Here is a 14,360-nt window from a genome sequence, read left to right as displayed (position 1 = left end):
CAATGTCTGAATAATCCTGTTTGCAAAGTTCTGCATTCAATATATTCTGTGAATTCAGAAAAGGAGAATACAGTCGCCATGTTCTATAAACTCAACCAGTGAGATTAATTTCTGAGTACATTTTCTTAATGCTGTCACTTAATTCACTGCATTTGCACCTTTACCAAGGCAAATATTTCTATTTCTACCAAGGAAGTCCTTCTAAAAGGATGGAAGAATCCCTTTCAATAACATCGTGTATATATTCCGGAACCTTCGAAATGCATGCTCTGTGCAAGAAAAGATGCTAACCCTCAATTTGCATAAACAGTGGTTTTAAAATAATTTAATTCTGAAGGTGTTATCCCATTAATATGAATGTTTCCAGTTATACTCTAAAACACCCTGAAAGAAGGCAGAATACATTGCCATATCCTGACAATAATTCCTGTTACTACTTTCCGTCATTTTCCAACCTCCTTAACTGTCCTGACTTCCTGATCCAGCAGTGCCCAATGGCATCACAGGGAAGTGAGAACAGCCAGGGAGATTGGTGACTGCTAGATGAGTTAGTGTCTAAGAAAAAGAACATTCTTGCATCCTACTTAACCATGCTGTCACTAAAATGGAAGCAAAAACATGATACTCAATAGTAATTCACTAACATCTTCTCTGGGGGAGAAGTGAGAAGCATTTTACATCAAGAGGAGGAGGAGGAGGAGGAGGAGGAGGAGGAGGAGGAGGAGGAGGAGGAGGAGGAGGAGATATTTCTGCAGGGAACCATTTAGAACCGTATCATCTAACAGATTCATTGTATAGGCAGTCCTTAACCGACGACCAAAATGGGGCCCAAAGTTTATGTCGTTAAGTGAGACATTTGTTAAATGAGTTTAACCTTTATGACCTTTCTTGCCACAGTTGTTAAGTGAATCTGCCTTCCCCATTGACTTTACTTATGAGAAGGTCACAAAAGGGGATCACATGATCTTGGGACACAGCACCGGTCATCAATATGAGCCAGTGGCCAAGCATCTGAGCTTTGATCACAGAATCGTGGGATTGCAACTGTGAAAAATCATCCTAAAACGCATTTTTCAATGCTGTTGTAACTTTGAATGGCCACTAAGTGGACTGACGTGAGTCGAGAACTACCCATCTATCATAGTTCGTGTGCCATGCTAACAAGAAGAGAGAAAAAAGTAAAATGTAGTTATAGCTAAACCTCCCCAGTATTTATTTATTTGTTGATTTCTTTCAGTCTGTATCACTTACCTGAAGATGACTGCATTGACCCCAGCAGAATTTCCTTCTGAGTAGACATGCATATGATATAACTGCACCCTTGGTGTGTTAAATGCAAGCATACTCATTCTTTGTTAAAGTGGGGCAGCAGTGACAAAGGACAACACTCAGTGATTTTTGGTCCTAAAACCAGAGTTGTGAGGATAGACCTGCAGCCTTCATGTGATTTTAGGCTTGAATGCAAAGAGGTATAGACTGATTCAGAAGCCGGAGTTAGGAAAGTTAAATTGCTGGATTAAAGTCCAGGAAAATAAAGAAAAATCCCAGGTCCTTAGCAGAGCAGAACCTCTAGCCAAGTGTTGGGTGAACACTCCCAGGTCTTAAGAGCATCTGGCTTAATATTATCTAGTGTTCCAACCCTTCTCTGGAATTATTTCCCTTTTCCCAGGAAAGCTTTAAAAAGAGAGAAACTGGCTGGATTGCTACCATTGCAGTCCCACTCCAGAGCCTTCTAGACGTTGCATCCCTTTCTTTTCTTTTCCTACTTTGCTGGATATAGTCCTTGATTTTTCTTTTTTCCCCTTTTTTTAAAAGCAGGAATGTCCATATGGGTGTGCCTTTTCTTTCCTGTCCAAGAAATTGAGAGGCTAGGTTGACACATAACAATAAGCCAAGTTTCATATATTTTTTTTAAACAAGCTATAATGGATTTGGTCTGCAAATAAGGCAAAGCTACAGTTGAACAAAGGACATCAAAAGTCAGTGAACAGAGAGAAGAACACTCCACCGCTGTCCTCCCAAATATTATGTTTCAAATTTTTTATGTAGAGCGTTAATGAAGAATTCTTCCAGATTTCGCATAATGAGGTGACCTTCTCATCTCCTTGACTTGATAATTAGCCTTCACACTAGTGAAAATTGTTCATCACCGTTTCATCCAAATATGTCCCATTTCTTTCCACCTCAAAAATCTCAGCAACAGCGGCAACCAGGCCTGTTTGGCTACCAGAGCGTGATTGTATCACATACCAACTCGATGAACCTAAAGGAACAACATTGTCCCAATGGTGCTTTTTCAGGAGCAACTGGACTTGCTTGATTGTCTTTGAAGAAAAAGCCATTCTTTGAAGGAAAGAGCTGAAGAAGCTTCTTGGACGAGAAGCGCGAAACGTCTTCAAAGACAAACAAAGAAAGTCCAGTTGCCTCCTGAAAAAAGCATCTTTGGGAATACCACGCCCTGAATGACTGAAAATCTCCATAGACAACATTGTCTTACCTGCACATAACTTCATGGGTGAGTAGAACTCTGCACATTTCTGGGTTCTTGTTTTGTCCTTCATAGGCGATAGGCTATAAAGAAGTGGAGAATATGGGGGAGTCGGTTTAAAACCAATGAGACAATATTTTCTATGCTATGATTTACTACTCTCGGGGGAAAAAACAGGCCAAGGAATTGAACATCTTCAAGAATAGCCTTCTCTAACGGCGCCCCCCCCTCCATTTACAGACTGGGATCCTGGAAGCTGCAATTCCGATTATGATATTAAAAAGAAAGAAAAAGCACCAGATTCAGAAGCTTCGTTTTGCATATTGCAAGTGAAGTCTCCAAGCCTTCCGTGAAGCAGCCTTCACAGAAGATACAAGCCCTCCCTGATAAGGTATGGTGACTATTTCTCTGAATAATAAGAAACCCAGATAGGGTGAGATTAAAGGATGGGAGAAGAAATCTCACCTGTTTTGTGACTGAATCAATGAGTCTGACAAATAGATCTTGTTCAGTCCTGACACCTACAGGGAATAGGAAGAAAAAAGGATGAGAGAAGGATAAATTTGGGGTTCTTTCAAAGGATTTATCCCCCACTATAGGCTGCCTTCTCTCCTAGGTAAGCTGTTTAGAGAAGGAGACGCCATAGTGCATAGTGCTAAAGCATATGCACATACCATTCATATACAGACACCTTCATGGTTTATTACATCTACCTTCCTCAACCTGGACCATCCATATTCCATGGATGATCATTATAACTTCTAGGAGACCTAATCAAGACTAGCAGTAGTTACTATATATCAATAACGCCTTCCTTTCTAACGTTCTTCATCAGCCCGAACTGCTCTCCTTCTTCCTTCCCTCTCCCATTTTCCATGGTGACTTCTAAGCGGGACATTGGGGCAAATGCAGTGGTGGGATTCAGCCCAGGCCCAGAATGGACTTCCGGAAGGAGCATCCACACAGAGAACCGGTTGTTCACATATTTGAATCCCACCACTGGGCAAATCTCCAAGGTGTCATTCAACAGACTAAATCAGGCGGCCTTCAAAACATAGGCAGATTGCCTTACCATGATTTAATAAATTAACAACATGTCATTGGATCCAAACTAAGTCACACTTGGAATAGTTAGATTAAAACTGCCCTTCAATCAAGTTCAATTGCCTTCATGAAGCATTCTCAGCAGTTACCAACATGGTCACTGCCTTTTCCAAAAGTTGCTTATTTGTTCATTCCCAGTCTAGAAAACAGCTTCAGGATTCCCAAGTTGTCCCTCATTTCAATATTAACTGAGACAGTCCACTTAATTTCTAAGATTTGCCAAAGTTGGCTAGGTGCCGCTTCAAATAGACCCATTACAATCAATGGAGCTTAGGTTATTAACAACCAACTTAAGCCTCATTGATTTCATTGGCTCCAGACCAAGTGTTACATCTGGATTTAATCTTTTGCCATTCCTGGTACAAAATCATCTAGTCCCACATCTGAAATTATCAGATTGAACCATGACTAATAGATTCACTATCCATTCTTTCTCTGCTTACATTCACAGATTGTACTAACCCAAACTGTGATTTGTTTGTCACTTAGTGTATTCTACAAATCCAACTGTTGAGTTTTGTAAGCCATAACTGAGGGATCAGTGTGTTATGAATTTAATAAATGAATTTAATAAATCATACTTAAACAAGACATACGCATAGCTAGGTATGATGTGTGAATTAGGTTACTCTCCCACATACAAAGAGATATGGTGTAGAGTGCAATCTACAGTCTAATCATGTCCCACCTCCCACCCCCACCCCCCATCGATCAATTTCAGAAGAGAATTGGAGGTTCTGATAGTTGCAAGACCAGGTGATGCTTCTCAAACATACCCAAAGAATATAAAATACAGAGAGCATCCAGAAAAAAATAATAATAAAAAGTCATCCAAATTTGTAACCAAGGTTCGGGAGAAATGATGTACCATGAATGGATTCTATATGAAAAGCAGTTGCTTTCCACCCTCTGCATATAACAGGTGTGGTCAGGAAGGACAACAGCTTCCAATAAAATGTTGTAAAGGTAGGCTGAAGGTCGGCTCAGCCACACGGGCTGCAAATCTTTTAAAAGTGGTAACCCTGGAATATCTTTATGAAAGAATGTGCAACCCGTTCTCGTTCTTTACTAGGTAGCAAATGCGATGCTCTCAAAAAAAATGCAAAAATCCCTTATGATAAAAAGGAAACTGCAGTCTGGATCTGTACAGCAGAATGTGTTGCTGATGCTAGCTAGTAGCATCAAACTGAAACTGACTCGAGATGAAACAGGGGCTCTTTGGGCGTGTTTAGTCATTTATGGACTCTTGCGAGTTGTTTGGGGTAGGCGTGCCACCCACCCACCCACCCACCCGATGCCTGGGTAAGTGTTCCCCCACCCAAAGGTAGCCTTCTTTTGTAGCTTTCCTAAACTCACATTCCAAAAGTGGTTCAAAACTATAGCATAAACCCCTGGGGAGAGATCAAAACTGCATACACATTACACAATGATTTGACATTCATACAGAGTTGTAGGTCGACACATATATTCACATTTGTCACCACCTGATGGAGACTAGGAGACCAACTCCACCATGTTAAAAAAAACAAAAAAAAACAGGGTTCCACATTGCCATGTCTAAGAGCAGCAGTATCAAGTCATTAACCTTTCCCCAACCTAATGTTTTCCAAGATGTATGGGAAGACACCTTGAGGACTAGTGTAATACCCCTGGAAAATGCCCATACTGGTTACAGGTGATAGAATCTTCAACTAAATATTCCAATGATATTTAGTATATTACCGTAGCACCCTTCTCTGGTACACACACAACAAAAAGACAAGCAGAAAAAGCCAAGGCTTAAAGTAGACTAAAAAAATTTTTTTTTAAAGGAAAAGAAATTTCCAGAGAAAGGGAACATCAAAAAATTTCCATATTGTTGCCAAGAAAATTATACAACCTAACCATGAAGTATATAGGTGTGTGTGTCCATGACACCACCAGGGGTTGGCTTTACCTTTAAAGATGGCTTTACCTTTTTCACATCTGGAGGGCACCAGGTTTTGGGAAAGCTAACCCTGGTAATTAGCTTACTCCCTCATGGCCCTTTGTTGAGAGTAAGCTGGGGAAGGACTTACCATTGCTGTATAGAAGCTGCAATTTGTAGTGTGTTCCATTATTTGTTTTCTCGTTGCCCTGTTCCTGAGAAATGGAGAAGAAACAGAAAAAACAGTTCAGGAAGAATCTGGGTTCACACATCACACTAAAACCCTTAATGATGACTTATTGAGTAAATCAACTAGCTTGAGTTGCCACTTCTAGAAACCACGGCTTACAAATCACCCTGGCTAGCCTGACACAACACCATGAACCAGATCTTTGTGATTACTGGGATGTGTGAACCCAGCTAGAGATTTCCCAGAAATAAACTCATTCAGTCCTTGCAGCCACAGAATTAATAGCAGCATCACCATCTTTCCTGTTCAGAAGTAAGTGCCAATAACTCTTCAATGCTTACCCACGGTAAGCAAAACTGAATCATGGTTTATTTAATTAATCCAATTTTCTCAACCCCATAGCATGTACAATTATAAACTACTAGACATACCAGACACACAAGTTGGAGGCTTAACATGATCTACAAGTTGCAGCCTTAGTCTAAACTCAACAGAAGCTTAGTGAAATGGCCACCTGGGTTTGTTAAGGAAATTCCTTTTTAACACTAATTGCAGTAGTTAACTCATGCAAACTGAAGAACAGTTTGCTGAAAAGTTGGTTCTGTCGGGCTCCATGAGCCCTGGTCCCAAACAACCTACATAATATATTGTCCCAATTTAAGACTCACAGGAGTGAGAATTCCTGAACAAGAGGCAGATTTTCCAACAAGCATTACATTTAACTGTCAATCGCCTTTCCCCAAGGGCTGCATATGCCAGCTTCATGTGAATACCATTCAAGGGGAGATATTTTGTGGTTTGGGTCCTACTAAAATAACCAGGAAAGGAAGGACAGATGGCTTCTGTTGGGCTAATTCTTTTTCTTTCTGAAACTTCACAGAACTGGACACAATACTTCCACTTCTAGTGTCTGTTTGAGAATATATATATATATATCTAAGGGTGTGAGGCAAAGAAAAGAAACTGAAAACAGGGCAGTTGACATTCTTTCTGTCAGACCCCAATCAAGTCATAAACGTCAGTTTAAAAACTAAGGAGGAACCTGAACAGAGTGGAAAGTTACAATATAAATTCTGACCAGTTGCAACAGCCCTTCTCTCTCCCACAACAAGGAGAAGTTGAGTCAAGACTGCAGTCCTAAATCCTCGCCTGTTCTTTTGGAGAAGACCTGTCTCTTTCCCCCCCCCCAAGGAGTAAATGTAGGGAGGGGCAACCTAGGCTTATGTGTGAAACCAACAAGGCCGGCCTTGAACTGCGGGTGAAATTGACTAGCCTTCCAGGTTGCAACCTGCAGCTCAAGGGGGGGGGGGGGAGTTCTCCTTTTCAGTTAGAAATCAAAACTCTGCTGCTCTCTCTCCTCAATTCGGATTCGGCTAAATCCAGATTCGCCCCAGAATCCCATCCCAGCTTGGGGAATCAGGCAAGGGCAGCTTTTAAACTCCAGACTGAAATTGACCAAACAGGGCCCGCTCGTTTTTTGTGTTTTTTTTTTGTTTGTTTGTTTGCAAAAGAAACCCAGGAAGAAGGAAAAGGAGAATTATATTATTCGGGAGCCCAGCTTCCTAGGATCCGTTTTGCTTTTCTTTTGCTTTGCTTTTAAAAGCAGCTGCCTGGATGCCGCTGTCATTTTGGGAATGACTCTCTCTCTCTCTCTCTCTTTTTTTTTTCCCTAGCCACTTGATCGCGTTACACTCGTCACGGGAAGAAAGGCAAAGAGTCCCGCGGGTCTCCTTACTTTGTCGTTTTCCACGAAGTCCACGAAGGCCGTCCGCTCGATTTCCACAGGCTGGCCCTGGCGGTCGTAGAGAGCCAAGACGAAGTGGAAGAAGTTGGATTTCCTCAAGTTGGAGGGCGGCTGCTTTTCGAAGTGGGCTCGAGACAAAGCCACGCCGCTGGGGGAGGAAGGAGAAGGCAGCCGGGGTTAAGGCGGCAGAACGAGAGGAACCGACCGAGCGCGGCCCGCGGTCAGCCCCTTCCCTCGCCCTCCGGCCCAAACCCACGCGCGGACAAGGGCAGCTGTCTCGGGTGCGCAAAACAGGCTCATTCCGGCTTTCCAAGCACACTTACCTGGGCGGGAAGCCCGAGGCAGGAAACTTCCCACGGATCCCGGCTTTGGATGTGTTCGGTTTGGAATTAGCCGGTGCGGGAATTGAACCAGCTTGTGACCGAGGAAATTAGCTTTCCTGGGTTAACGGATCCTGTGAACCCAGCCAAGGCTCTCTGATAAATCATACCCTGGCTTGGCGCGAACACAGCCCGAGGACGTCTTTTTTCAAAAAGTGTTGCGCTGTTTAAGCTGCCTTAGGTTTTAGGGCCGGCCCCCCGGATAAACCGCGACTGAGTTCACACAGCACGCAAAGCCGGATCCTGTTCCTATTGGGTTTTTCGCTTTCTCTAAGAAGCGAGTCGTTTTATGTTTGGGGCCTTGGGTGGAAAAAAAAAACAAAAAAAAAGTTTGCGGAGGGGAGAATCCGTTTTATTACACTCCGCTCACACAACGTGCTAAGCCTTAAGGAAGCATTTATCCAACAAAACTCAAATGGCTAGTTGTCGGATGAGCTGAATCCTAAACCCCGTTTTAGAAACCGAACTACTGTGTTCAAGCAACACTCCTACACTATACACACACACACACACAGTCCAAAAAAAGCCACCTTAGGATTTAGCCCGTCGTGTGAACCGGGCCGCGGACACAAAGCGCGCGCCGGAGCAGCGGAGATTCTACGCCTATTCCTTTTCGAGGCATCACCATCCCACTTAAACGCCTTTTTCTCCTTCCGTTCTGCAAACCGAAACTGCGTCTGTACCGTGCACTTTGACGACGGCTAACTTTCTAAGTCGCCCCAGGTCTAAATAAACCATGGGCTCATCCTTTGACCCAGGTTTCGAAGCTGCAACAGCAAGCCATCAACTAGCCACCCGCTAGATTAAACTAACATTCAGACGGCTCATTTGCCGCTCAATCCATCCAGTGAATATTAAAAGTTATTAACCAACTTTCCCCCCCCCCTGTCGTCCGCCCACCTCCACCGCCCACTTCATCCGGTCGTGGACGGGGCTGGGGGGGGGTACATACTCAAACCTCGAGTCGCTTTTAAGAGCACGTGAAAAGAAGAAAAGGGACAGGCGAAGAAGGAGGGGAAGGACAAGAGGTTCACCTGCTGAATTTCCCGTTTTCTCAAAAATAATGTTATCCCTGGTTGTTGTTTTTTTCCTCCCGCGGTTATGAAACTGAAATTGCGAACTTTTCAGTTCTATACACCGGCACCCTAGCCCTAGGCAGAACCAATGGGGTTTACTTGTGAGTAGACACAGATAACCGTTTTATTTTGCCATCTCCAGCCCTGTTAGATGCCACGCACCGAGTGGAAGGGCTTCTTCCTTCTCCGATCACGCAGCCGTCGATTATTAAACAATAATCCGGGTTAAAGCAGCTTGAAGAGACAAACTTCTATTGTCCCTTCAAGTCTTTCAAGACACTTCATATCTCCTCCACCACCACCATTAAATAAAATTCTGGTTTTAGATCCGCTCCATTCCTCAAGTTATTGTTAAAATAGCAAGATTGGAATTCCGGGAAGATTGTCCCGAAAAACTTCGGTGAGCTTTTGTTATTTTCAGAGAAAACCACAGTATTTTGCGCTGCTGGGCTTACACGGAGATAAGCCCCCCGGGAAATCAGTTGAAGCTACTTTCGGAAGAAACTAACGTTAACCCTCACACCGCCTGCATTCACACAACCTACTGAACCACAAACAAGGGGGAGCATGTTTTAGCTGAGCTAAACAGAAATAGTTTAGGATTCCTCCCAAGCAAGAAAACTGGATTACTTTGAATAAATGGTACTTGAGTCAGCCACGAATAAGAGAGTCTGGGGAACCCAACCCCGAGGCGGCAGCATTTCCCAGACTGACCCAGCTCTTTAGGCTGATGCTGCGGGGCGGACCAGCAAGCTAAAAGGACCGGGCGGACAAAGAGATTGCGCTGTCCTAGGAGTCTAATTCGGATCAATGACGGGTGATCAACAGCGTAAGGGGACCTCTCTTCTCTTTTTTCCATAGGATCACCGACGCCTAGTGCGCATTGATTGAGGAGGAGAGAAAGTAGAGGCTGCGCTGGATCGGAAAGTTTATGGATTGTTCACCTAAACACAAGATATAATCGATTCATTTTTTAAAAAAAAACTTTCCCGGAGCTGCGAGCTCTCTCTCTCCCTTCCCCCCCCCCCCAAAAAAAAACCACATTTAAAAAAAAAAAGAAAAGCTCCGGGGTTTCAAATATTCCAGATATTTGAACTGGGCAATGAGACGACCCACGCACTTGCTCTGAGGCAGTTCCACTTGGATCACTTGGAAATCAGCGCATCTTCCCCACAAAGAGTCGGAAACCGTTCGATCCGGCGTCAAACTGGCCCGGAAATCACACTGGAGCGTGTTTATTCCGAGTCCAGCTTCTTTTGGGACTAGGAGTACAATCATTGGCGCTTCAACCTACTGCGCTGCTCTCTGTTTACTCGAGAGTGAAACTCCCGAGGATTTTTAGGAAGCTGGTGCCAAGGTTTTCGCAGAAGGTCACAGCCTTCCCCCTTGCCAGTTCTTATCTTCCTTTGCGCCGATCCTACGAACATACTCTAAATACTCTGAAGGGAATTTTACTGGCTTCCACCGACCTTCTGTAAACCAAAAGATCTTGGGGTGAGGCTTGAAAAGTCCGCTCACTGTAGAAGTAAACCCCGCCACATTGAAAGGAGTTAAAAGTCATTTTGTGTATACTTGTCAAGCTGACGAGTTTTTTTAGGATTCATAGACGACGCAACAATCAAGGCACAAGTCCAGTAAAGTTACCAGGGTTGAATTGGCATGGATAGATCCATCTCACCGCTTGGGAATAAACTTGTCTCGATTAAATGGGATCTGTTTCACCATGCCTGCATCTTGATTTAAACTTAACAAACGGCTGGGGAAGTGTAGCCTTACCCGAAACGCACTTTTTACTCGTATCGAATTTCACCTCCGAAAACTTGGGGAGTCCGGCAAGAACGATTTTAGGATCGGGAGAGCGACTTCCGCTCCCCTCTCCGAAGGACCAGAAGATCAACTTCCCAAGCTAACGAGTTTAGGGTCAGGGACTAATTTGGGGAGCATTCGGTTTAAAATTGTCCTTGGACAGTCTTTGCATCCCTTTTAAACGAGGAACATTTGTAAGGGAAGTCTGATGGGGGGCGAACGGTCAAATTCCCCTGATGAGGGTGTGTGTGTTAATCTAAAATCGCCTTTCTTGGCAGCTACAGAGAGAGAATGGAGACAGATTTGATTTCTGGAGGAGAAAACAAATAAGCGTACAAGCCAGCTTCGAGCAGGCGTGGACTCAGAACGGTAAATAAATAAATAAATAAATAAATCCCGGTTTTTTTAAAAGAACTGTGTGCATGAAGCTCTCACCGAAAGATTCCACGAGAGATCTGGGATCTTTTCTTTTTTTCCTCCGGAGACTTGGGGGGGCTGCTGCTGTACGGTTATGTGGTCCCAGGTGGGGAGGAAGGAAGACCTGCCCGAACCTTTTGAGGCTCCTCGCGCACGAGAGAGACCCCCGCGCCCCCACCCTCCTCCTCTCCCGGGCGAAGGTCGACCCTGCTTTTTCCTTCTCCGAAGGGAAAGGTTTACGCCCCAAGAGAGGAAGGAAAGAGCTTAGGTCTACTCCCTTGAAGAAGCGACCAAATCAATCCCGGGCCATCCTGTCCCTGACTTCCAAGCGAAACTTTTTGCGCCTCGGAGAGGAGGCGGGGGGGGGGACTTTACCGGCTCTTTCTCAGCGCGCAAATCACCCGCTGCATCTAACGCCAAGCGGCTTGCTCCGCTTTCAAACCTCCCTTGAGCTCGAGTGACCCCTGAGGGGGGGGTCAGGGTAGGGTTTGCAGGGCTTGCAGGGGCGGGGGGGGGGAGGAAGGTTTACCAGTCCCTTTGGCCACGTGGCTGAAGCCCCTTTCCGCGGAGTCCAAAAGGCTTTTTACTCCGGGGTAAGACTTTTATTGTTCACGGCAGCGGTCAAAACGAAGCGTGCTGGGGCGCAGGAATAAAAGCAGTGGGGTCGGTTTCCGCCGGCGGTTATTGTTTCGGCTCTTTATACGGCGTTTGGTTCCCAGCGGCGGTAATTCTGGTCGCTTGGAGGCAGAAGGCACCCCGTTTCAGGAGCAACTGAGTTTTGGAGGTAACGCGTCGGTTGCCAGCCCCTCCTCGCCAAGCCCGGATGACAACAAACTTTGGGGCTTAATTCAAACTTCTTCCGCAAGTCCCGCTTTCATTCTCTTCCTGCCGCCCGTTTAAATGGGAATGTCCCGCAGAGAGTAAAGGGCGCCTAACGTTTAATCCGTGGGGAAGGATCGCGCCGACCCTCTTTGCTGCGAAGTGCGACCCCGAATTCAGGAAGTCCCTGAACTCGGCAGGCGTTGCTTCCGATCCTAGAGCCGAGAAGCCAGCCTGAATGGAGAGCAGGCCTGGGCGAATAAAGCGGTGCAGAGCAGGCGTTTCCTGGCGTGCATGCTTCAGATGCCAGCTCTGTCTCAGCGGCCCAGTTCACACAACACAGGAAACTCTCAAGTGTGATTTGTTTGCTTTCGACTCATTACGTTCCGTCGAGCCCGCCAGTTGTCGTTTGAAAGGCCCGTGATCTGAGAACCCAGGCAATGTTGGTTTATTTTACGAAGCATGATTGATTGAGCCGTGTCTTTGCTGCGCTGTGTGAATTCAGCCCGAGTCGGAGCGCGGGGAGCCCGCATCCGGTTTGCTTCCCTTTAGTCATTCACCCAGGTCAAGTTATTAAGCTTCCAGGCACCTAACACCCTAAAACTGGCGTGGCCTTCTAAGCCAAGAAGTGCAGAGATGACCCCGGCCTTGCATGACTCTGATATCAAGTTCCATTCATTAGGTTTCCCTAGCCGGGAACCTAACCTTTGCTCCAGAGAAAGTGTCCCGTTGAGTCCACTTGTTTAATACGATCTTTTCAACGGAGTTTGACCTGAACTCCAGATCCAAGCATAACCATTTTCTCACAGTGCTGTAAGCCACAGTTTGGATAACACGGTATCATTGAATAAGCCACTATTGGCTGGTGTTCGCGAAGCATTCGTGCCAGCCGTCACCCTTGTCACACCTCAGCTGCCGAGTTCAACTCAACCCGCCAACCAAACCAATGGCAGATGGGTTGAACGGGGGTTGTGTGAATCAGGCCTAAATGTCATTTGCGGTTCAGCACTCACTTCCCCAAGCGTCGCCTCTCGCCTTCAAGAGGCACCTGCCCTACACGTTTCCTTCGCACGGGGTTAGAATTAGCGCGGGCTGATCAGAAATAAAGACCCTGACATAAAGAGGGTAAATCGGGTCTCGGTTTCCTGCAGACGAACGTTGTTCGGTGCCAAGATTTCTAAAGGCACCAATTCAATTTGGAAGTTCCTAACTTCGGGCGGAGCAAGTTCTAATAAAAGATCAGGCGACCAACCGCGGAGGCTACCACTATCCTATCCTAGAGACCTTTGGGCGAGAAAAATGAGGATCGCTGACGGGGATGGCCAGACTTTCTTAAGAGGAGAAGATGGGCAGCCTCCCTCTAGGACCGCTTCCTCCGAAATCAATCTGACGCCGCGCCTCAGCTCCTCGGCTTTGCACCTCGGACCTGCGGGAGAGTTCTGCATCCTGAACTCGCTGAAGAACGGGCCTCTTAATTTCCTCTGGGCACACAGTGCCGTTCACTGCCTACCGAAAAGTAAACCCCCAAGAAGACTTCCTTCGAACTTGACTAGGCCAACACAACACCCCCCCCCATTTCCTCGAAATTGGGTTTGCGTGCCGCAGAGAAAGCGCCGTGGTCCTCCTTTCCTAAGGATGAGAAGGGACTTCCCAGCCCAAGTGAACGTGTGCAGGAAACAAACCCGGGAAGAGATCGGCCTGGGACCGATCATCTAAAGGGGGCCTGAGGAGCAAAGAGGCGGATGGCAACCCCCCCCCCCAAAACACACACAGAAGCCCAAGCAGGAAGGGGAGTCAGCTGCAAACTCAAGATTTCATCTACTTTACCTTTGAGCGGCGACGTTGGCATCCACCACGCCAACGTTCCTGACCCAGGAGCGGACCGGATCCATCTCCGACCCCAGCACCTTGTCTTTCAGGATCGGCCCTCTTCCTAACGTATCTTGGATCCCAAACATTTAAAAAAAAGATACACGTTTATTCCAAAACCCAAACTAGGCTTTTTTTTGTTTCCTTTCCGTGGAGCAAACTTCCAAAGCACCAATTCCTCTCCGAGCGAGGTCAGCCTCAGCGAACCGTCTCCGCCTTTTTCAGGACGAGTTGCGTGGAGGGTCTTGAAGGGGTTTGATTCGCTCCCCCCCTCTTCCTCCCCCCCCCAACACACCGGTCCTTTAAAAACAAAACAAAGCAAGCCTTAAACGAGATAAGGGGGAGGGTCTCTTTGCGCTCCCTCCCCCCCTTTTTTTTCGGGTCTTTCGATTTTTGCAAGAGCCGAAGAAGTGGCGGCGCGGCTCTCAGCCACTTGCCAGGCGGCGAGTCATCTTCTCAGCAGCCGCTGCCGGAGGGAGAAAGCGGAGAAAACATGCCAGCGACGTCCTTTCTCCTACAGCGCAGGTCACCTGCTCGCCGGAGACCCGGGGGTCGGCTTCG

General features: G+C 46.1%; 1 protein-coding gene across 2 annotated transcripts in view; it reads right to left on the bottom strand.

Moving 5' to 3' along the window:
- EBF2 (EBF transcription factor 2) overlaps positions 1-14,012 on the bottom strand; it is a 235,888-nt gene extending 221,876 nt beyond the window's left edge. For both annotated transcript variants that reach the window (XM_081333508.1, XM_081333507.1), the window contains exons 1-5: positions 13,758-14,012; positions 7,424-7,580; positions 5,650-5,713; positions 2,954-3,009; positions 2,498-2,571 (exon numbers count right to left, since the gene is read on the bottom strand). In XM_081333508.1, the coding sequence (XP_081189634.1) occupies positions 2,498-2,571; positions 2,954-3,009; positions 5,650-5,713; positions 7,424-7,580; positions 13,758-13,888 (482 nt within the window). In that variant the 5' untranslated portion in view covers positions 13,889-14,012. The remainder of the gene's footprint in view (positions 1-2,497; positions 2,572-2,953; positions 3,010-5,649; positions 5,714-7,423; positions 7,581-13,757) is intronic.
- Between the last annotated feature and the right edge of the window lie 348 nt (positions 14,013-14,360).

This window comes from Vipera berus (genome assembly GCF_964194415.1).
Source record: "Vipera berus genome assembly, chromosome: 8".
NCBI lineage: Eukaryota > Metazoa > Chordata > Lepidosauria > Squamata > Viperidae > Vipera > Vipera berus.
The sequence above is the reverse complement of the archived record's forward strand: the minus strand, read 5'-3'. Positions and strand labels throughout refer to the sequence as shown.